At 37.6% G+C, this 23,757-nt stretch overlaps 1 protein-coding gene across 1 annotated transcript; it reads right to left on the bottom strand.

The window, feature by feature from the left end:
• Positions 1-486: 486 nt before the first annotated feature.
• On the bottom strand, positions 487-22,453 carry mapk1 (mitogen-activated protein kinase 1). The gene is made up of 9 exons (XM_056418628.1): positions 21,982-22,453; positions 9,745-9,927; positions 9,151-9,340; positions 8,667-8,783; positions 8,436-8,550; positions 7,669-7,800; positions 7,308-7,417; positions 6,444-6,572; positions 487-3,648 (listed from the first exon to the last, which is right to left on the bottom strand). The coding sequence occupies exons 1-8, from the start codon at positions 22,128-22,130 to the stop codon at positions 6,456-6,458; spliced, it is 1,113 nt and encodes a 370-aa protein (XP_056274603.1). The 5' UTR covers positions 22,131-22,453; the 3' UTR covers positions 487-3,648; positions 6,444-6,455.
• Positions 22,454-23,757: the final 1,304 nt, after the last annotated feature.

The following is a 23,757-nucleotide window of genomic DNA, read 5'->3' on the forward strand; positions in this document are numbered from 1 at the left end:
ATTAAAATTTTATGAGATAGGATTTTAGAGTTTTCTTAAGCTGTAAGCCATAATCAGCAATATTAAAAGAATAAAAGGCTTGCAATATTTCAGTTGATTTGTAATGAATCCAGAATGCATGACTTTTGTTTTTTTAATTGCATTACAGAAAATAAAGAACTTTATCACAATATTCTAATTTTCTGAGACAGTCCTGTACAATATTATATATACATATAAACACATAAATAAATATAATATATAACATTTAATATATATAAATAAATATGTATATATAAAACATATATATAATAATAATATATATAAACATACAAATGAATATATATATATATAAACATGCAAATACAAATATATACCATTTTATATAAATTATATTTATATAGTTAATTTGTGTTTTCAATATAGTATTGGCTTTAGTTTCCAGGTTTAGTTTTTTTAATGAATGTCTATTTAAAAATTGCACAAAAAAAGAAACATAAAAACATGTTTGTCAAAAGTCAGTCTTTAATAATAGCAAAGAAATGCTTCGTTCAAGTCAAATCCTTCACACGACACGAGATAAAACCGACCGATCAATTCAAACAATGGCGAGTCAAACGGGAACCGTTGAAATCCAAAAACGAGCATCTTATATATATTTTTTTACTTTATTTTTTTAAACTCCTCTTTCAAGAAATGTTAACTACACAATAAAAAAATGTTTATACTGATCAAAAACATACATAGTGAAGTAGTTCCACCACTGGAGACGACTCAGAAACAAAGATTTAGTGTCCGATAGAAACAGAACATTCAATTTTACAGAAAAAAAAAAACAGCCGAAAGAAAAAAAGATAAAAAGCTATATAATATAAATGTATCTTTTCAATACGGTCACAAAAAAACAAAAATCTCTTTAAAATGTAAATAACTGAAAAATAAGGATACCCCCCCTTGCCCCGATTGTGTTCATTTTTAAGAGCGTATACTGCGATTACAAACGGATTCCCGACTGAACAAAAGCTGCACGTCAAATCTTGAGAGATCAAGACCATCAAAGAAGGCACAAACAGACAGGATGCACAGAGAACTCAGCAGAAGCTTTTTTTTGTTTGTTTTGTTACACAACGAATCCCAGTAAGGTTTCTAGAGCCCTCAATGCTACCTAAACCCCTCCCACCCAGCCCGCCAAAATAAAAGACTATCTACAGGCATGTTAATTCCCGGCAGGCACCTCGGATTAGTCCCGTCCCGACGACCGTAGAAGCAAGTGCATTAAATAATAATAATAATGCAGAGACAGACGGGTTGTGTACGGCGGCGGGCACGCGAGGACTCGAACCGCCGGGAAGGACGAGTCTTTCTACCCCTCACGTTCAACGTCTGCATGGCTTAAAATTTGAGAGTGCAAGAAAAATAATATTATATTTCATTGTCATTTTTGCATTGGAGTTTTGGTCATTTTTTTTCTTCAGCTGAGAGCAAAGAGGGACATTTTAATTTGTATTAAATATATATATATTTTAAAGTTTAGGATAATTTCCATGGCAACAATGCAATTTTCTAATGTTTCCATAAAAGTTCAGCTCACACTAATTATAAAAAAGGGAAACAGACACAGTTTGAGGCAGTTATTTCTTGTTTTTTTCTTTACCTGGAAAAAAAGGACATCGTTGATTTATGATTGAACACTTCTTGTTTTTTGTGCTGCCTAAAAGACTCCCTAAGTTACAGCATCCTAATGCATTAAAGTGGACGCGTTTAACACGGAGGATAAGTCGATCAATTGAACCGTGATCAATTACGATTAAAGGATGATTGTTTAGGTCTTTTATTAAAAAATTACGGTAAAATAAACATTTGTTACAGCTTCTGAAGATTTGCTGGTTCTAAGTTTCAGATCATTCTTTCTATATATATATATATATATATATATATATATCTATCCCGAAACAGTCTTGTTATACATTTAAATCTCTAATTTCCAACTTTAAGTGCCAGCAGGGAAAGACTCTTGAAGAATCCATTCAGGTAGATTTAGTCTTTTAATCTATTGGAGATGTTTTAAAGTCGTACTTAATACTTAAAGTTTCATTAAAACTGAATGACGCTCCACAAATAAACGTTTATTAAGTCTCAATTCTGTTGGCTTAAAATAAAATCAGTTAGAGACTATTCTGCTGTGTCTAGTTTTTGTTGCACTGCAGTTATCAGCGTGATAAATGTGCAATTTAAGGCAAAATAAAATATTAAAAATAATCGTTACAACGGACGAAATGGGGAAACCTGATTTGTTTTAGGTTGGGTGTTATTTAAAACCAGCTTGTGCCTGGATGCCACTCCGCAGGTCGAGGAAAGAACGCACGTCGTTGTAGTTTCTGTGCGATCTGTATAAATACAGATAGATATAGATATGGTTATTCTCCTATTTGCAACCCCAAAAGAAATGAAAAGAAGACGTCCGAGCGTGCACAATGGAGTGAAAAAGAAAACTGTAAAGGAAAATTAGGACGAAGAAAGAGCTGGAAAAAAAAAGAGGAAACAGGGCACAAAGCACAGAGTAAATAAAGGATAGAAGGTTAAATAAAGGATGAAAGGTGGAAACAGAAGGAGCCCGGGCTCTCTCCCCGGCTCGCGTGGCACTTAACGTCGTGGTCGTCTTTGTCTATGGAGCTTATAACAGTCTTATAAGGGCACAGTCTTATCTAACAAGGCGAGAGGAAGAGAGAAAAAGAAAAAGAAGAAGCCTCAGACGTAAAGACGTTGATGAGAGAACAGACGCTTCCTTCAGGGATCTCGTGGCTAAGGCAGAACTAGATTTGTGATTTTGGTGCATTTTATTTATGCAGCCGGAGAAATTAAAACGTTTTTTTGTGTGTGTTTCACGAGAAGAAAGAAAATTCATAAATTCATCTAATTCACACCCATCATCCCTCTGGATAGGAAGGTATCTTAAGACTCTTTGGGCTGTGTGTGTGTATATATATATATATATATATTGTATATAAAATATATATATATATGTATTTACATGTGGGCCTTCTGTGTTTGTGTGTTCAAATATAACTCCTCTTCAAAAGAAACAAATGGCTTTGGGCCACATGTCTGTGGCTGATTATGTGATTTCATTGCATAATTTCTTCTTTTTTTTAAAGAGAGATAACGCGCGAGAAAAGAGAAGATAAAAGCTCAAGTTCTCTTATTGTGCGAGAAAAAAAAGTTTAAATTCAAAACCTTTTAGTTGGTTGTTTTTGTGCAATGTAGGCCGATCCATAAGCACGACAGCTGCACCAGAGAAAACAACAACAACACCACAACAACAGCTCGTCCATCACATCAAATTCAAGAGGACATAAAAAGGTCTCAAGTGTGAACAGAGACACAAATAAAAAGTTGTTTATCTTGGCTTGAAAACACAAATAAAAAATAAAAACCAAACTAAGCTGTGAGAGAGAGAGAGATGGAGAGAGCGAGAGATGGAGAGAGGAGAGACAAGAGAATGATATATATATATATTCCTGACGCCTTTCCTGAGCAAAGTGGATTTGATGAGTGAGACCCAAGGAATCCAGATGATGTGGACAACCAATTAAAAATAAAAACAGAATATCACAGCAACAGTGAGGAGGAAGAGGAGGAGGAGGAGGAGGAGCCGGTCCACAGAAGCATCTGGAAGGAGAAGAAACAGTGACCTTGTGATGAGCCACACACATATATATATTTACATTTTTAATCGCGATGTCATCGTTGTTCAGTTTGCTTTTAAGCTGCTCCTCTCACTGAGGAGGCGTCTCACTCCCGTTTCACTCCAAACCGCCGCAGACAGGAAGTCATTTACGGTGGTTATCATCACAACAAGCGAGCAGCTGGTGGTGATCAAAGAGCTCGTCTGAGGCGTCACTTTGGGGGGTTTGGAAACTATTTTTGGCGCTATCCAATGTTGATTTGAAAATGCTAATATTTTCGACATTAAAAAAATGTATTCATAATTGGCAGAATTAGTTTTTTTTTATCCCCATAATTTCGATCGCGACTGAGATCACATTACATCCCTTAAATAAAGAGATACTTCTATATTTAATATGATGAAAGTCTGGGTAATATTTGAATATTTTTGATTTAACGATAACCTTCGCGATGCATAGACGTGTTTTTATATATATATATTAGAGCTGTCAATCGATTAAAAAAAATTAACTAATTAATCGCACATTTTGAAATTGCGATTAATCGCAATTAAAAGTTAAAAGTTAAAAGTTCATTCTTTTTAAAGACAAAACTTCACACAGAGCTGTGTTTTCAAAGAGGCTCCTACATATACAGTGCCAGCGAGGTATTTAATATCATGGATGATAAATTGTTTCTTCAGTGAAACATCAGATTAGTAAAAAAAAAAAGAAGTATATTGAGACCCCATTGGTCCTGTCATCTTTAACATTGAACACAGCAGAACCAGTGGCCTTGGTAACTGACTGACATTCAAATATGTCACGTTAACCCTCTGGAGGCTGGGCTCATTTTATACATTTTACAAAAAAAATTAAATTCACCGTTTAACCCTTGTGTTGCCTTCGGGTCATTTTGACCCGAATCAATATTACACCCTCCTGCCGCCTTCGGGTTAATTTGACCCCATTCAATGTTTAATGTCGGTGTTCTTTCGGTAGTCAACAAACAAACATAAAGTGCCTCACACTTAACTTGGAAAACAATATTAATTCTAATAATTTTCTGGAGGTTTTAATTGCTGGCGTCAAATTGAACCCAAAGGGTAAAATATGTTAGTAAATATAAAGGTAACAGGAGGGTGAAACATTGAATCGGGTCAAAATGACCCAAAGGCGGGGGAGGGTTAAATATTTAATCGGTCAAAATGACCAAGGCAACACAAGGGTTAAAAGTGTTTCCTTCTTTTAAAGACAAAACTTCACACAGAGCTGTGTTTTCAAAGAGGCTCCTACATATACAGTGCCAGCGAGGTATTTAATATCGTGGATGATAAATTGTTTCTTCAGTGAAACATCAGATTAGTAAAAAAAATGAGGTATATTGAGACCCCATTGGTCCTGTCATCTTTAACACTGAACAGCAGAACCAGTGGCCTTGGTAACTGACTGACATTCAAATATGTCACGTTAACCCTCTGGAGGCTGAGGGCATTTTATACATTTTACAAAATAAATTAAATTCACCGTTTAAAGTCTTTTGCATGTGACACACCCCCACGTGTTATACATCAAACATTCCAGAACAATCTCAGCTCTGAAATGAGCCTCATTGTCCTCGCGCCGTGTTCTCTGGTTCTCTGACTGACAGGCTGCTAAATGAGCCTGACCTGTGAGGTGGGAGGTCCTTTGTGATTTACTGAGTGTTCATTGTTTTTTTTCCCCCGAAATGTTGACAGACAAACGGATTGACCAATCACGTTGAAGGTTTCGTGTGTCGCGTTCTTTCCGCGCCGCGTCACCCGACACGTCGCCCTCTGTTCCTCTGTGTATCAGAGGGGGAGACGGGAGGAAGGAGGAGCAGGAGGAAACCCGACTGATTCATCCACGAGTTAAACTGATTTCTGCTCCTTATTTTCGCGGAGAAATGATTGTTTTAAAAACGGAAACAGTGTCAAACCGTACTGCCGCGGTTTAAAAAAAAAAAAAAAAAAAAAAAAATGTGCGTTAATTGCGTTCAAATATTTTAGTGCGTTAACGCGGCCAAATTAATCGCATAGATTAACGCGTTAACGCTGACAGCCCTAATATATATATATATAAACAGGTGGAGTTTAGTTAAATAAATATATTTAAAAATATATATAAATATAAATAAATAAATAAAATAAATATATATATAAAAACAGAGGGGGAGTTTAGTCAAATAAATATATAAGAATAAATATATATATATATATATATATAGGGGGAGGCTGTAGCTCAGTGGGGTAAGGGGGTCGTCCTGCATCCCCAAGGTTGTCGGTTCGATCACCGCTCTCCATTAGTTGCAAGTCGAAGTGTCCTTGAGCAAGGCACTGAACCCCCAGTTGCTTCCCGGGCGCATCACTGCAGCCCACTGCTCCTTAATAACTAAGGATGGGTTAAATGCAGAGAATACATTTCGTTGCATGTGTACCTGTACTCTTTGCAATGACAATAGATTGAATCCAATCCAATATATATATATAAATATATACATTTCAAGTAATTGATCCTAAAATATTTTGATAGACGACCCCATGCGGGGCAAGTTGAGTTGCGCCCATATTTATAATTATAAATTATAAAACCAGAATAACCGCCTCCCAGTGTTATGTTTATATTTTTTACCATTTAAAGAAATAAAACATCTGCTTTCAGATTCTAAATCCCACATTTACGTCATATCTCCTCAGTTAAATGTATAATACCAGGCGGTTAGGTGTTTAAATATTTTTTTTTAATCTCTTTTAATTGTTCTTTGTGACGTGGACGTACTGCAGTGAGGCGTTAGGACCTGAAGATGGTCTGGAAACGATCCGTCTCCTCAAAGATGAGCTCCTTCAGCTTCTCCTTGGGGAGGTCGTCCAGCTCCATGTCGAACTTGAAAGGGGCCTCGGCCACCGGCTGCAAAGAGGAGGAGCAGGAGGAGGACACGTTGGCTTAAAGGTGTCAAGAAACACGGTAAAATCAGGGGAGGACATTTATATATATATTTTTTAAGGGGTAATTTTTGCCCCACTGACTGAACTCCAGGAGCATTTCAAAAATATATCAGCAGTACTTTTTGAAAGTTGTGAAATAACATTTAACCCTTGTTCAGAAATAATACATATAATTATTTAGGCTTATAAGAATATGAGCAATAATCATATAAATAGTCATAATAAAACTATTAGGCAGTAGTCTACAGATTCAAAGTGTTTTATTAAATTCTTTTGAACAAGAAATAAATATAAAACATAAATCAGACAATCATATTCAATTGTATTTTTATTTCTTTGTGGTTATTTATTGTTATTACATTTTTTAAATAACTATTAACAATTATAAATTATTTCTTTGTATTTAAATGTAATGCATTATTATTATCTTGGAAATTGCTTAAAAAATTGTGATAATGTAGACTCATGATATAAAATATGTTGAATAATTTTATATATATATATTTAAATGTATTTATATATAAAACATATTTATATATAAAATACATTTATATAAAATATTTTATATATATATATATATAACAAATATTTATTTTACTGTCAAAAAGTTACTCATACTTAAAAGAAAAAAGAAGAAAAAAAGACGAGGGGAACATATTCGATGGCTCCTCCATTCATCCCATAATGCCTGCCTCACCTCATCCGTGGGGTCGTAGTACTGCTCCAGGTACGGGTGTGCCAGGGCCTCCTCCACCTCGATCCTCTTGTGGGGGTTGAAGGTTAACATCTTGTCCAACAGGTCCAGAGCTGTAGGAGAACATTGTGACAATGGGCTGGCCACTAGAGGGCGCCACTACACCCGTACGGGCCGGTTGGATTACCGACTTTGTTTGATTTCTACACATTTTCTGAGGAAATTCAAATTCGGGTACTGATGTGTTCAGCCGCTTATAATATGATATATAATATACCCCCCCCCCCCCCAAACATCGCCATTTGTTTTACCCGACTGACATTAAAAATATATATTCTATACGGGGGTTTTGGTCCTGACTGACCTTTGGGGTCGGCGTTGGGGAACAGGCGGTTCCACGGCACCTTGCAGCGCAGCGGCAGCGACAGCAGGTAGTTCCTGGCCTTGATGTTGATGATGCAGTTGAGATCCTCCTGAGACGGAGAGCCCAGGATCCCTGAGGGGCCGGAGACCACGAGAAGGGTTACTTTACGCACACACGGGAGAAGCGATATGCAGTCTAGCACCAACAAAAGTACAACTTTATAAATGGAAATTAACAACTGCAAGAGTGTGCGAAAGAGTGTGTGAGAGACTTTAGTTCTACGCAAAGAAAAAGGTGTTGCATCTTTTTATTCCGACTAGAAGCGACGCTGCGTTCTGCATAACATGAAGCTATCGACGTGCTGCCGTACCAACATCATGATAAACTTATTGTAATAATAATAAATCTCCATTTTCCCTATTAATATATATAAAAACAGGGGGAGTTTAGTCAAATAAATATATGGAAGAATATATGTATAGATTTTTTTTAAAAATATATATATATACAGATGGGGAGATTAGTCAAATAAATATATTTTAAAAAATATATAATATTATATTTCAAGTAGTCGATTCTAAAATCTTTCAGAAAAATTAACAGTAAAAAAACCCCTCAGTCTTAGTCCGAATGAACCTAGACATTCAACTTTCAGTCGGTGCTTCAACCTAAAAATACTAAACTTATGGCTGTGTGTAATGTCAGAGTTACTACTGGTTTTATCGGCTCAAATGGTCCTTCAATGAAATAGCAGTTTTATAATTTACCCAAAATGTGGTTCAGCTGATCCAAGTAGTGCTTCCCTGGAAAGATCGGCCTGTTGGACAACATCTCGGCCAGGATGCAGCCCACCGACCAGATGTCTATGGACTTGGTGTAACCCTGAGAAAGACAGCGGAACAATGGATTCTTCTTACTAGGAATCAGAAAGCTTAATCTAATGCTGTAACTTAGATAAAATACAATGTAAAAAAAAAGACTTTTTGCTTAACACTGACCTTGGAGTTGAGCATGATCTCGGGTGCCCGGTACCAACGGGTGGCCACGTACTCCGTGAGGAACCCGGTGTGGTCGTGGTCCGGGTCAGCCACGCGGGCCAAACCAAAGTCGCAGATCTGCGGGGGTTGCGAGAGAGACGGGAGATGGTGAATGAGGACACACGCAAAGATCTAAACTACTTACAAGAAACTACATTTTGGGATTTGGGGAAGATAAAATGGAACCGTTGCGTTTTGTTTTAAAATAGTGTACCTGTAATTAAAAAAATTGAAACAAAATATTGATCATATATATGAATATTTGTTTATATAAATAATTCATATTTATAAATATATAAAACAAAAATATATTTATACAAGTAATACATATATATATTTATGTATATATATAATAATTTATATATATATTCATACATGGAAATAATAATATATACATATTTATATATAAATAAATATAGAGGAGTCTGGTGGACCTTCACGCTACCTTGAGATCGCAGGTGGTGTTGAGCAGCAGGTTGGAGGGCTTCAGGTCGCGGTGCAGGACGTTGGCCGAGTGGATGTACTTGAGGCCTCGAAGGATCTGGTACAGGAAGTAGCAGATGTGGTCGTTGCTCAGGTGTTGAGTCTTCAGGAGCTTGTACAGGTCCGTCTCCATCAGGTCCTGGACAATGTATCTACACGGCGTTAAAGAGCTTATGTTCTGTCCATAAAAATAAAAGCTCTGGGTTTCTCTAACGAGGCTATGCAAATAAAAACAAAAGTGACCAAAACAGACATTTAAATTCATATCAATATAAATAACACAAATCTACGGTCTATTTTTACAGCTCAGACCTCAAATTAAAACTACATTTAAAATGGTTTCAAATTGAAGCAAGAAAATCAACCTTGCATTATTTAGTTTAGACGATTAAGTATTTGTATTCCATGTTTGTGCTGATACCATTTTTTTCTACATTTCGACAAACCAAAAAAAACTTCCTGATAACTACCTTCAAAATAAAAGTATCTACTTTTATCGCAACATCGAGGAATAACCTGAAGCCCATAAATTAAAACAGCAGAAACATGAGGATACACGTCCTTCATCAGGTCGATGGTCGGCGTGCGGATGATGTCGTTGATGCTGATGATGTTCTCGTGTTTGAAGCGCATGAGGATCTTGATCTCCCTCAGGGTGCGCTGGCAGTACGTCTGGTGCTCGAAGGGGCTGATCTTCTTGATGGCCACGCGCGTCTTGTTGTCCCGGTCATGCGCAGCGCTGATAACAAAATAAAATATATATATTAGACACAGATGTTGACCCATTTATTCTCACGTCTCCAGAGATCATGATACTTAAGACAGGCAGTTAGCACTTGTGTATTTTTGGACCAAACCCAGGTCGAGTTTTTAACCTGGGATTGAAACAACTTTATCGACTCTCTCCGATACCCACGATCCTCAGAACAGGGAAGCATGTGACGACACGGCTATCACTTCAACAGAAGTACAACAACGCCACCTTTCCGGTGTGCTGTGAGCAGCCGCCTGATCCTGAGATCATCATCAGCGCGTCAAAAACAAAACAAACTAGAACGGGCACTCAGTAGAGCGCATACCTTCGCCCCAGCCACTTTTTTGGTACCTTTTCATGACCTTGACCTTTGACCCAATCGATCCCAAAATCTAATCAAATGGTCCCCGGATAATAACCAATCATCCCACCAAATTTCACGCGATTCGGTTTAATACTTTTTGAATTATGCGAATAACACACAAACAAACACACATAAATAAATACACGGCGATCAAAACATTACCTTCCGCAGAATGCGACGGTAACCATCTGCAAGAAACGCTCACAAAATGTCTCTAGCTCTATTAAAAACATCATATTTCATCATGTCAAAGTCACTGAAATGAATGATAAACAAACAAACTCTTGTGAAGGAGATTTTTTATTTCAATGAGGCTTTTCCTGGTTAAATAAATGTAAAATACTGCATTGCTTTCTGATTTATCCACATTAAACTGTTCTTATTATCAGTTTTCTTTCACTTTTGTAGTCTTAAATCCTACATTTTTTCAGTTTGGAGTCTTTAAAAACGATGATTTGTTTTTTTTACCCCGTTGGTAGTTCATCCCGCCACACAGCAGGAACAAGGAGGCACCGACACGTGACACAAAGTCCATGGAGGTGTGATGGATTGTTGGGGGCGGGGCTTAAATGTCCATGCGGTAATGGCACGAATCCAGAAAACAGAAGACGAGAAACACAAGGAAGTAAACAGCAAAAAGATTTTAAGCTTTGCCGTCTCTCCTTTCCTCATTAAACCTAAATCATATTTCCTGTGCAGATCTAGTTTTATAAAAAATAAAAGCAGCAGTCAAAGGTCGGTGACAAACGCTCGCTTCCTTCCTGTGGTTTGTAAAGCTCTTAATGTGGCGGGGTGACGTACAGGAAGCGTCGCTCTGCATCTCAAAATACAGCCGACATGAAAATGAGGTCACCGACTGTACCGTCAATGAAAAGGAGGAATGTAGGAGCGGAGAACCAACACCTGGCAACCGAGCCCGAGACACCCAGGTGAGGTCATTACAGACAGGTACTACTACAGGAACAGGTACTACTACAGGTCATTATAGACACCATGACTTTATTCTATCAAAGTACAACATGGCTCACGCTCAAATTGCGCAATATTGGAGTCTTAATTTTTTTTTAAAAATACAATAATGAAAAGCAAACTACACACAGGAAATTATGGGATGTCCTTTTGAATCTGGCAGATCTCACTGAAGCCAGACACAGGTCAATAAGTTAACGCACACGGCTTAGGGAGGTATGCGCCTTAATCCCCCCCTTTCTAAATAAAATACCAGCGAGAAGAGTGAGAGGAAACATCTTTAATTAAGGGGAAAAAAACATTTCATAAGGAGACTAAAAGATTTTTTTAAAGTGCATTAAAGTCTTAACTCCTGTCTTTGATCAGGAAGTAAATCCCAGCATGCACTTGGGCTTGAATCATTAACGTGTGGTACTTTTCTTGACCTGTATGGCCCTTTCAGTTTGTCTGAATTATTACTCAAACAAAAAAATAAATTTTAAAAAGTTACTTTGATAGTCTTATTGTGAAAGCCCGCCTCCCCTGCACCACGCCAGGTACAGACACGTCCACGGCGCCATGGCCGTCTCACCTTCCCCCGCCCGCTCAGCCACAGGTATTCTCAACATCCCAAACTTTGACTCCCACGAGGCCAACACTGAGGTTCGGCTTTTAAAACGCAAACAGGAAATTCAGTCGTTCACATTTTGAAAAATATTCCTATTTTTTTGTTTGCCGTTGGTTTTACGAAAAACTGGCTGAATATCGTCGATGCACGGGAACCCCCAAAATAACCACGTCCACACTCAACGACCAAGAGATGCAAATTAAAATGAAAGTTGCTGCCACTTGGAGACGTCGACAAAACCAAAAATGGACCAACAACGCTTTAAAAAATTGAGAATGTCTTGGAGATAGGATTGTGCACGAGTTTCTAAACAGTTGGATATCATTTCTTAACAGTTTAATGCAACAGATAAATTTGATATTTTATTAATTTCCCAGTTATTCATCAAGTAAAATAAATTTAAAAAATATATAAAATAAATGATATATATAAAATATAAATAAATGTACATATAATAATATATAAAATGTATCTATAAATATATATAAATATGATCTGGTTCCAGCCTGTGCTGCTTCTTTTGTTTTATTAAAAAATTGCACAAAAGAAACATCTGGTTCTTCTTAAATGTGACAAATGTTTTGTATCACAAATTTAAAAAAAAGATATATTTGGGGTTTTATGCAAATATATATATATATATTTTTAAATACCTCCTTTTTAATATATACGTCATAGAATAAACTCATAATCCTACAGAAGTGCTGCAGGATGAGTACCTGGGAAGGAAGTACAAAGTGCACCGAGTCGAGGGCGCGGAATCAATACGCCGGCCCGCTCAGCCTTATCACTGAAGTGGACCGTGGACCGTGGACCACACACACACACACACACACACACACACAGAGAGAGACAGAGAGAAGCTGCTGTGAGCTTCCAGGAAGGCGCAGAGAGGAGGGGGTTGGGGGGGGGGGGTCTCTGTTTCCAAGGAGACAGGAACACAAGGCTTTTACATTGCAGCCACCGAGTTATACAACAGGGCCGTTACCATGACGACGTGATCGATGGGTTGTTTTTGAAAGGGGGAGGGGGGGTACAGAGAAAGTGCAGATACGAGCGTCCTCGTCCAACGATTTTGCAGAGGCTTTGAAGGCAGCGCGAGGCCTCGGGAGGGAACGAGCTTCAAACGACGCCCGGGGTTCGCTCAGCATCAAACCCGCGGGGCCGTGTCGAATAGGTCCAAGCGCCATTTATTACACTATTTTTTTATAAAGACGTCAACAAAATATGACGACTAGTGATCAATCAAGGCGTTACTATAACAGTGTTCAGTATTGAGCTTTCATGATAGAATAATAACCAAAAAACACTATTCTAAATCACACAAGATATTGAAAATTAAAAAGGAATATCATTTGATTTCTGACTGTTTTTATGTTTCCATTAGAGATACAATTATTAGATTGCTCAATTGCCTATGAATTTAAATTTGGAGTCCATGTTTGATGTTTCTATGAAAGTGTAATCCCTTTATTTAAATCATTACATCATCTGCCGAGAGGCTTCAGTAGTAAAGCCTCCGGCTGCACCGTCACCCACAAGAGACACACAGCTCCCTCAGTAGAAAAGATCCTTCTTTATTCACACTACCGTTCAAAATCTTATTTTTCAAAGTAAAAGCAGTTTTTATTAATGAAGATAACATTAAATGAATCATGAATACTCTCTGTACCTAGTTAATATGGTACATGACTATTCTCTGGTGTTTAATGAAGTCTCTACATAGGTGTATAGAGGCCCATCTCCAGTGTTCTAATGGTACATTGTCTTATCGCCTTAGTAGACTAACGGAGGGGTAGAAAACCTATGAAACCAGTTATGCTGGTGAGAGAAGCTATAAAACTAGCCTACCAAAAGAGGGAGAAGAAGAAGGGACAGGAAGAAGAGATAAGAAAGAGGAAGAAGGAGGAGGAAGAATAAGGGAGAAGAACAAAAACAAGAAGAAGAGACAAGAAGGAGGAAGAAGGGACAAGAAGAAGCAGGAAAAAAAGAAACCATCATTTAAAAAACAATCAAAGACATGCCTTCTCTCACAGAAAATGCCATATATATAAATATATATATATTCAGTGACGTTTTAATGCATTACATCACCTCAATGCTTCAGAGAGGGCGGAGCGTCCAGGTGTGTGTACGAACCTCCAGGTAAACACAAATAAATAAAAGAAATATATATTTTTTAAAGTTGTAAAAAATTTACATTTTTTAACAAATAAATATATATGTTTCCCCTCATTCCTATATTACCTGCTTTATAAAGTTATATATAATTATTTTGTGCCGTATCTTGCTTTCAAAATTAGTATTTGAAAATGGAGCCGTTTCAATATTCTAAAAACACAATACAGATGATATCCATCTTTAAAAAGAAGGTTTTAATAGTTTCACTTGTTTCAGGTTCAAATCCCGAATCACAACGACGAGCACGACATTAGAATGCATGAAGTCGATTTACCTAATAAAAAATAATAATTCCAGCGTTAGTCACATCCTAAACAACTGAAGCAGAAAACATAAATATTAATCATTTATTAAAGAAAATAAAGTCAAACATTAAACCGATTACAGCTTCTACATTGTGAGGATTATATATTAATAGATTAATTTTTTGTTGAGTAGTTTAGTAAATGTCTCCGATTCTAGCTTCTCAAACGCGTAGATGTTTTACTTTTTTTTTTAGATTTATTTTTATTAAATATTGTTGGTGTTGACAAGACATTAAAAAGATCTCATCTTGGGCAATATATATTTTAAACAAGGATATTATATGACGGATTAATAAATAGCCATACATAGTTTAGTTTGTAACATTAAAACAATAAATGCTCACAACAGTCATCGGACTATTCACCTAGAGGCACTTTCTCTACAACCCTGAACGAGGATATGATATCTATTCGTTACTTATGGCGATAATTAGAATTATTAGCTCAATGGGTTCTGCAAAAAAGGAAAAATATTAGTTTTTACATGCAAAATATGATAAGAAAGTAAATATAGGCGTGTTGCTCAAGAGATACGACCCAACGCCGCTCGACTGCAATGGAAACAAGTCTGTGTGTAAACGTCATATTTCATTCTGCGACCTTGGAATTTATTTGAATAGAATTAATAAATTAGAATAACCTGCAGCAGTAATACGGTGATACACGTCTCAGAGCGCGTCTTCATCTTTGGCACCCAAAATTACACCTCTTTCTGAATTGCGCAACAGGACCTTGTTCTCTCTCTCAGTGGTGCTGATGTCGGAGAGGCAGAGGGGGTTGCCATGGAGACGGGCGCCACGGTGGCATTAGAGAGGCTCGCGTTAACTGTGTATTAAATGTGTTATTTTATTTAATCTTAAAACCATCAATCCTACCAAAATAAAATGAGTTAACTATATATTAAAATGTGTTATTTTATGTTAAGTTGCAGCCTTTTAAAAACTGAAAAATTATTTAGGAGCACTTATTATTTTTGAGCTTCTGACTTCAGATTTACTCACCTGGTTAAATAAAGAAATTAAAATAAACTTAGTGAATGTTATTACAGCTTAAAAAGAAAAGCTCAACGGCGGTTCCGACGACGCGTTCAAGTCACGTCAGATTTACCGTGAACCACAAAACAACTCAAACATTTTGAAATGAGACAAATATATAACAAATAAATACATTTTATTTTTATATATATATATATATATAGTTAATAAACTTGGGATGCACCGTTCTGATATGTTGGATCTACAACAATCTCTTGGATCTTTAAAAAAAAAAATCTTTAAAAAAGAGGCAGATCAGGTCAATATAAATATATAACCAGGAGCTCACAGGTGTTAGATTGGAACCCTGCAGACACCATCAGAAGTGATTGTAGGAGAGCATTGATCCAGCTTATTCTCTCAATACCAACAGAAGTTAAAAACAACAACGCATTTCTCCGTAGAAGTAAGTGACGCCAGATTGTTTTGTTCCTTTCCGATTCACCATGAACATAAACGACCGGCACCGCTTGAGATATAAAACAACAGGAGCCACACCTGGAGCATTCCTCCTCCCCCCCCGTAATGCGGATTGCGTAATCCCGTCAGTGTGCACGGACCGAGGCTCAGTCAATACAAGCTCTGAGCCTCTGGAACAGTTAACAAGAGGCTTTTGAGAACTAAAACAAGCCTCCTCTGGAAATGACACACACCTGCCTCCCTGCCAAAAAAAACCGCCCTCTTACCAAACAGGCGAACGCAGACAGATTTTGTAAACACGCCGGCACATCCAACTACTTGGAAACTACCAACAGATTAGACTTGTATTTATTCCTGATCCTGAGATATAAAGGTGGCATATACAAAAAGACCCTGGAGGACTTTTTAGATTATTTAGTAAGAATATAACTAAATTGGGTGGCTTTAAACCTGTCGTACAAATACATAAATAATGTTGACCAGTATAAGCCGTTATTATAAAAGACATTTATTTAACTGGTTTTCAATCCCTCTATGCCTCCTATTAAGATTTGCATAAATATTCAATTTCACAGGCGAAGAAGGCTCAGAGAAAAACGTTTTTATATCCTGGTTAAAAAGTGCTTGAATACTACTTTCTAGTACTTTAGTCAGTCGCATCAGAAACAGAACCGAGGAACACAAGAACCAAAACGCTTGTTGAACCAACTGTTGGTGACGAAAACTGATTATTGTAGACGGCTACGAAAAAAAAAAGTAATTAAAAAAAAGGGAACACTGAAGTTGTGACACTTTTGTTAAAAAGTACTTATAAAGAGGAGCAACCTGTTTAAGAGGACGTATATATATAGTGTTTCCCCGCCACCCTGTAATTTTCATCTACCTACGATTGAAGTCACCCCCCCCCGTCAACACTTCTCGGCTCGCGCGGCAGAGCGATGCAAGGACTACTTTCAATGTTTGAGAAAAGTTCTTTTTTTTACTCGCAAAACACAATTTATGGGTGGTTTACTTTAGTTGTAATGCTGGAATGTGTTTACAACAACACAAATGTGTGTGAGTGAGTTCCTTGGTGAGCAGATATTAACAAAAATGTAAGTTATACCAAAACCTCCCCGTCCGTAGAAACGCTTCAGTTCATTTCAACACAAGCATTTTTCCAGCCATTTCCCACGGGAAGACGTTCAAGATATATAATAATGCAATGTGGCCACAAAACTGAAGAAGAGGAAGGAGGAGGAGGAGGAGGACCGCGAGGAGCAGGGCTCCAGACTAACTTTTTTTACCAGGAGCACAGTGGCCCCTAACTTAAAATTTTAGGGGCGCAAGCAGAACATTTAGGGGCGCACACTATAAATCAACTTGCAAAGTTTTCCCATCATTTTTACTGATAAATAATTTGACAATATACAATCTTATAAACTTGTGAAATAGTTTTAATAACATACACCAGTTATACAGCTTAATAATACAAAATGAATATTTATGCTCTACTGACAACAGAACAAGTTGTAGACTTGTGGTGGCATCATATACACCTTAAAATGAAATCACATATTGTGCACAATTATTTATGCGTTGGTCCTACCACCAGCCTAACCGCTTAATCATTATGGTGCCTGTTTGCCTTCATGAACTGCAAAACATTCACAACAGAGAACTCTTCAGAAGTTACTGTCTTGAGTTTAAACATAATTTGAGAGAAAACATACCTTGAGCATGTGCATGTTGCACTTCAATGTGGCCAATCAAAACATTTGTTGGTTTCCCTTGTTGCAGGATCCTGGCATATATGATTTCACATTCTTTTGTTGACGTATCCGTGTCCCCATCAATCATGATTGACAGATAGGAGCGTCCTTAATCTTCTCGTACGTCTTCCGTTTCAGTGCATCTGCGATGATGCCAACACACTGTGCGCATGCTGTGTCGTTATTGTATGTTGCGTTTAGTTTTACACCATTCTTCCTTTGTAGATCAAGTTGGCCTTTAAATTTCGTAAAAGGCAGTTCTTCTTTGGCAATGAAATACGCAGTGTTAAACTTCAATAGCAATTCGGCCTCCTCGGCGCACTGGTTAGCAGCCTCTTGTCTTCTAAATGGACTGGGAGTGGAGCTGCACTTTCATTGCACAGGTCGCGGCACATTTTAAGTTTCTGACTGGCGTTGTGTTTGATCAGCGTGTCGTGTTTTAATTGTGTAGTGCCAGTCTTATCAGCACATTTCGTGTTCCCCGCATGTTGTGGTAATCGACAGCAGAATGTACAGTTCATTGAATTGGTCTCCCTGAAATACCTCAGCCAGGTGAACTCGCGCAGCCACTCATCGCGAAAGCTGAATTTCCTGCCTTTTTTCGCCACGACCGTTTCTTCACAATCTGAGTCGGACTCATTCTCGGGATTTGTCTTCTCTATATCATTAGGTTTAGGAAGAAAGTACGAACTGATAGTCCGCTTCGCCATTGTCCATTGTTTACAGGAGACACCGCTATGTAAAATCTTTGGATTCGCGGGATAACCCCCAAGACCCGCCTCTTTTCACACATTAGCCTATAACCTTGGTCATCCCCCCCCCTTCCCGCTGTCAATCATTCCCCACCCCCCGCTCTCACACAGGCCAGCCTTCTTCTACTGTTTTCGTCTCCTTTCTTCTTCTTCTGGAGTTAATGTCGGTTAGCAAACCAGTCATTCAGGCATTACCGCTAACTATAGTGGGCTGAAGTGTAGAACAAGTTTGTCAGCAACAAAAATATTTAATAACAACAACAAAGATCTGCTAATTTACTTGTCGCGCATGCGCGAGTTGATGAAAAATTTACTCGCACTGTGTCTAATTTTAGGCGCAAAATGCGACCATTTGGTCGCAGTCTGGAGCCCTGGCGAGGAGGCCGACGAGTTCTCCGCTCAAAGGCCAAAAATACACCGGAGTAAATAACTGAGTGTTTATGTAGCTGCTGGATTTAATTCGGTTGGTGCAGCGCGAGATGAAAACAAGTCGTTGAACTTTATTCACAGCATCTAAATAAATCTAGATGTCTCAGATTAAATTAAAATCACAATGTCATGTCACCAAACCCTCTTATTAAGAAAGCAAAATAATATTTAATTAAAGCTGCAAGCAGCGTCGAACGGGTCCTCGCTCATCTGCGCTGGTCGGGGGCGCCGGCGAGACGCCGGCCCGCTCGGCCGAGGACGCAGGCACGCCGGTCGGACTTGACTCAGGCCGTGACTTGTAACGAGCACGACAAGTTTGGGGCAGTTTCGACAAAGTCCAGTTTAGCCACTAGGTGGCGCTTTAACTACGTGAACATATTCATGCATCATGTGTCCCTACGTTAAGTATAGACCACGTCATGTAAATTCAATGTAAAAAAAAAAAGTGATGAAAAAAAGCTGTCTTGTCTTGGAATTGATCACGCATCTCCGGGTGTCCAGTCAAACACTTATCATGCTGAGCTATAGATCTAGCTGGATTACAGGCAGCCGTAGGCGGTCACATTATTTTGGGCAGGACAAATTTGGGGCGTATTGAAGGAAGTCCAGTTGAGCCAGTAGGTGGCGCTTTGAGTCTGTGAACATATCCATGCATCATACTCTAAGTGATAACATTATTTTTGCCTTAGCCTGGAATCAAAAACAGGTCTCTGTGTCACTAGGCAAGCACCGATTGCTCTGCACCACTGATTAGATGTAATTGCATCAGCTGTAGGGGGTAACATTATCGTGAAAGTGAATAAATTATGGTTATTTTACTTTTCAAGAGGTGTTCCTCGAAAAAATGTGCTCGTTTCTTCGTGTGATTGTGTTCAGGCCTTGACTGGCATCACGCATGATTTTTTTGGGAAAGATTGGATGAGTTTAAGCAATAGATTTTAACAAAGAAATCACACAAAGTACACAATTATTGGCAGTAAAAAAACGTAAATTTCCTACCGATGAAAAGTCTTTTTTTCCACAGTGTTCATTGTTCAAGTCTTGAGATTCTCTAAAAAATTATTAGCGCTGATTCTGTTGGCGTTTTGTGGGAGAAATCTTTAGATGTATGAAAGTGGAAAATGGCTAAATCAAGCAAAAAATACCACAAAACGGCCAACTTTGGTGAATTATTGTAGCGCCCCCTACGGTTCAAATTGCACGAAATTTGCTGTCTATGTTTCAGGATGCATTCTGCACATATCCTGAGAGTCTGTTATTTTTTTCCCCCCCAATAGTGTTGAAGTTATGAGCATTACAAAACAGGACACGCCCCTAAAATGTTCGTTGGGCCATAGATGCTTACCACAATGATATATTTGAAAAAAAGATGATAGATCTTAGATGATATAGCTTCCATAATAATTATCTCCAATAGGTTTGGTATGAATTGGACCCCGCATGTCGGAGCAAATGCCTATTATGTGTTTTTCACAAAAATCTAAATGGCCGAAAATTTAAGTAGGCGGAGCTTAGGGTCCTGAGAGGCTTTTTTGTAGAGCAGGTCCAAGTGGACTTGGTTGAGGAATTTAAAGTCAATCGCCGGTCAAACTTTGAGGTGGCGCTAGAGAGCAATTTTTGAAAGCCGAATTTCGAGGTCCATGTCATCCGTCTATTTTCACCAAGCCTGACAAGCTTGCCAAATTTGGTTTGTTTTGGGATTTGATACATAACCCTAATATGCCCCCAATGTTCAAAGATAAAAATCAGAAGAATAAGAATCCTAACAATTTCAATAGGGTCCTCTCGGACAGACTTCGTCTGTCGCTCGGACACTAATAATATTGTATACACATATATACACAAACACAATGTGTGCAATATATGATATTAAATACATAACAATACAATATTATAAAATATATATATAAAATATTATAATACAATATATAAATTATATTTATATAAAATATATATATAGAGGAGCGTCTCTTTTAAACTCATAGTACTAATGAAACAGGATTAGTCGAGAATACATCCTCATATTTAAGATTACAGAACCATTAGGTACTCAATTCAAGAAAAAAGGTGAATTTCTTAAATAACATTAGAGTTGAGTTGCAGTTACATCCTGGTTTTAATGCCACATTCCTCTCTCTCTCTACTCCCTCTCTCCCTCTCCCTCCCCCTGGCTTCAAATGGTGAAGTGTCGTCTTCATCTGCCCTCAGAAAACCAAAAAGCTCTTCTCACCACGAGGAGCGAGCTGAAGAACCACACTGCTGTCGTGTTGTGTTATGTAATAGCACACACTGAACTACGCTTCACCAAGAAGGCAGAAGAAACCACGAGAGTTTGGAATTATTTAGGATTTAGCTGAATACAAACTGACAAAATTGAATTTAAAAAAAGGTTAATTATAATGAAATGTGCACGGTTAACACAATAATAGTAGAATGCCAGAATATATATATATATTTGCCTATAAATTCCTTCACATTGTGGAACAAATGTACAAGAGAAAAAAAACCTGAAGCTTCTCTTGCAAGTTGATTTGCTGTCAAACATATACAAAATATATCTAAAGATAGTTGTACAGCTACAATATCTATATAGATATGCTTAAAATGGCATGTTTAGGATATTTAAATAGTGTATAGTCAACATGTGGAGAATCAAGGAAGCAGAAATAAGATGCAGTGGTGTTTGTTTGATATGAAAGCCTTAATATTCTTTAAACTAAAGATGTTTTCGTATTTTTATTGACAAATACAATATTATTCTCATTTTTATATAAGCTGTATCCAACGTGCGTGTCTGGAAAGCCTTTATATTCTTAAAAAGGCTCGACTGGGAGACAAAAAAACACCATGAAGTGAATTAAAATCACATGAAACTCAACGTGTTTTAGTATTATCTTATGGAAATGACAAAAACAATAATATTCTCATTTGTATATAAGCTGCATGCAACGTGTGTGTTGAGCAGAGAGAGAAACAGTCACATTGTAACCTAAAGACCATTTAAACTGACTTTAAAGTCATTTTCTTACAGCCGCCGGGATTTAACGGGTTAAACTAACATCGGTGTCGCCACAGTAGAAGAAAAAAACACAGCAAGTTAGCTCGCACTGACGTGAAGTCTGGCTTCAAAAAGAAAAGAACAGATATTTAAATTCCACTGCATCGGAGTTTATGAACAATAAAAAAATCGAGAGAGAGAAAGGGGGAGAGTCTCCGGGTCCACTCACCACACCATCCCGTAGGCTCCCTCCCCGATGTACGAGAGGTTGCTGTACCGAGGCCCGACGTCGAAGGCCTGCCCGCGGACCAGCTCCGTGTCCGAGCCGGCGGGGCTGGGGCCGCTGCCGGCGGGGGCCGACACCGCAGCTGTCGCCATTTTTTAAAACTCCGGTTTGTTTTGATGAGGCTATTAAATAACAATAACAATTTTCACGTAGAAGAATTAAAAAAGACAGCAGCTCGAATTTAAAACCAATTCTGTAAAAAAAAAAAATCGCTTTTAAATATATGTATATATCCGTCGTCGCTTAAAGTGCAACAGTTGCCGATGTTTAGCAGCGGCCTTCGAGTCGTCTTCTTCTTCTTCTTCTTTCCGTTTACGTGCCTTCCTTCGGAGCGACCACACCACCGCTACTGCGCCGTCTGATACTGCAGGAAATAACGGAGGTGGTCACGTGATCCGGTGGTGCCTTCAGGTACGCGGCTTCCACTAAGTTAGCACAGGGCGCAGACGGTGAAGTAGATACGGTGGCTTTTCACAGTAAAGTAGATATGGAGAATTTAAAAGTAAGGTAGATACAGTGATTTTCAAAGTAAAGTAGATACAGTGAATTTCACAGTAAAATAGATATAGATTAGTTCACAATAAGGTAGATATGATATGATATGATATACCTTTATTCGTCCCACAGTGGGGAAATTTCAAAAATCACAGCAACGGTGCACATCAGAGCATCAATGAAAATAAATATAAAACACAAAACTAAATACTAAAAACTGAATACTAAAAACTAAATACTAATACTAATACTAAATATACAGTAAAATAAGATTATAAAATAATCCTTTATCAATCCCTCAGTGGGGAAATTGCAGGATTACAGCAGCAGGTGTAGAGTAGTGAGCAGTAATAAAAATTAAAATAAAAACAGTAAAAAAACAGTAAGAAAAATACAAGGGCAATATTAACAGTAAAGCAAATACAGACATTTTACAATAAGGTAGATACAGAGACTTTCCCAGTAAAGTAGAAACAGTGAATTTTACAATAAACTAGATACAGAGACTTTCACAGTAAAGTAGAGACAGTGAATTTAACAGTAAAGTAGATACAGTGAATTAAAAAATAAGGTATATACAGTGAATTTCACAATAAAGCAGATACAATGAATTTAACAGTAAAGTAAATACAGAGAATGTAACACTAAGATAAATACAATCAATGACTTTCACAGTAAAAGAAATACAGTGAATTTAACAATAAAGTTGATACAGTGACTTTAACAGTATAGAGACAGAGAGTTTACAAAATAATAATAATTTAATAATCAAGTAGACAATCAATAATTATTATTCAGACAACGATTTCCTTATTAACTGTTTTCATACAACAAAGGCTGTTAAAACTATTAGGATTTATTTATTTATCATTTTAATTACAGACTAGTTACATATCATCTCATTTCTCAAATCTCTGCCAAAAAACACCTGAAGCAGAATCCCATTTCAAAGACTGGATGAACTGGAGAACTGGCATCCTGGCCACTAGGGGGCAATGTAGGCTACATGCAACATTAACAAGATCAGAACGGCAAAGCGGAAGTATCCGAGTGAGGAGCGTCAGAAGACTGTTCAGATCAACAATTGCTTCGCATGTATTTAATAATTGTGGAACATAGTTTGTTTGTATTTTGTTTTATTAGATTCCTTATGAAAACTAAGTCATTTCAATATGCCAAAGAAGACTACGAGATACGATTAACAAAACAGGAAAAGATAAATAA

Source organism: Pseudoliparis swirei, chromosome 7 (genome assembly GCF_029220125.1).
Source record: "Pseudoliparis swirei isolate HS2019 ecotype Mariana Trench chromosome 7, NWPU_hadal_v1, whole genome shotgun sequence".
Taxonomy (NCBI): Eukaryota; Metazoa; Chordata; class Actinopteri; order Perciformes; family Liparidae; genus Pseudoliparis; species Pseudoliparis swirei.

What these genes read in the sequence shown, in the direction of transcription:
- mapk1 (XM_056418628.1), bottom strand. Translation starts at nt 22,130, where the DNA reads ATGGCGACAGCTGCGGTGTCGGCCCCCGCCGGCAGCGGCCCCAGCCCC. An exon ending in GGAGCCTACGGGATGGTGTG is followed by an intron (nt 9,928 to 21,981) that starts GTGAGTGGACCC and finishes TTTTGTTATCAG; the next exon opens with CGCTGCGCATGACCGGGACA. An exon ending in ACTACGACCCCACGGATGAG is followed by an intron (nt 6,573 to 7,307) that starts GTGAGGCAGGCA and finishes TCCTCTTTGCAG; the next exon opens with CCGGTGGCCGAGGCCCCTTT.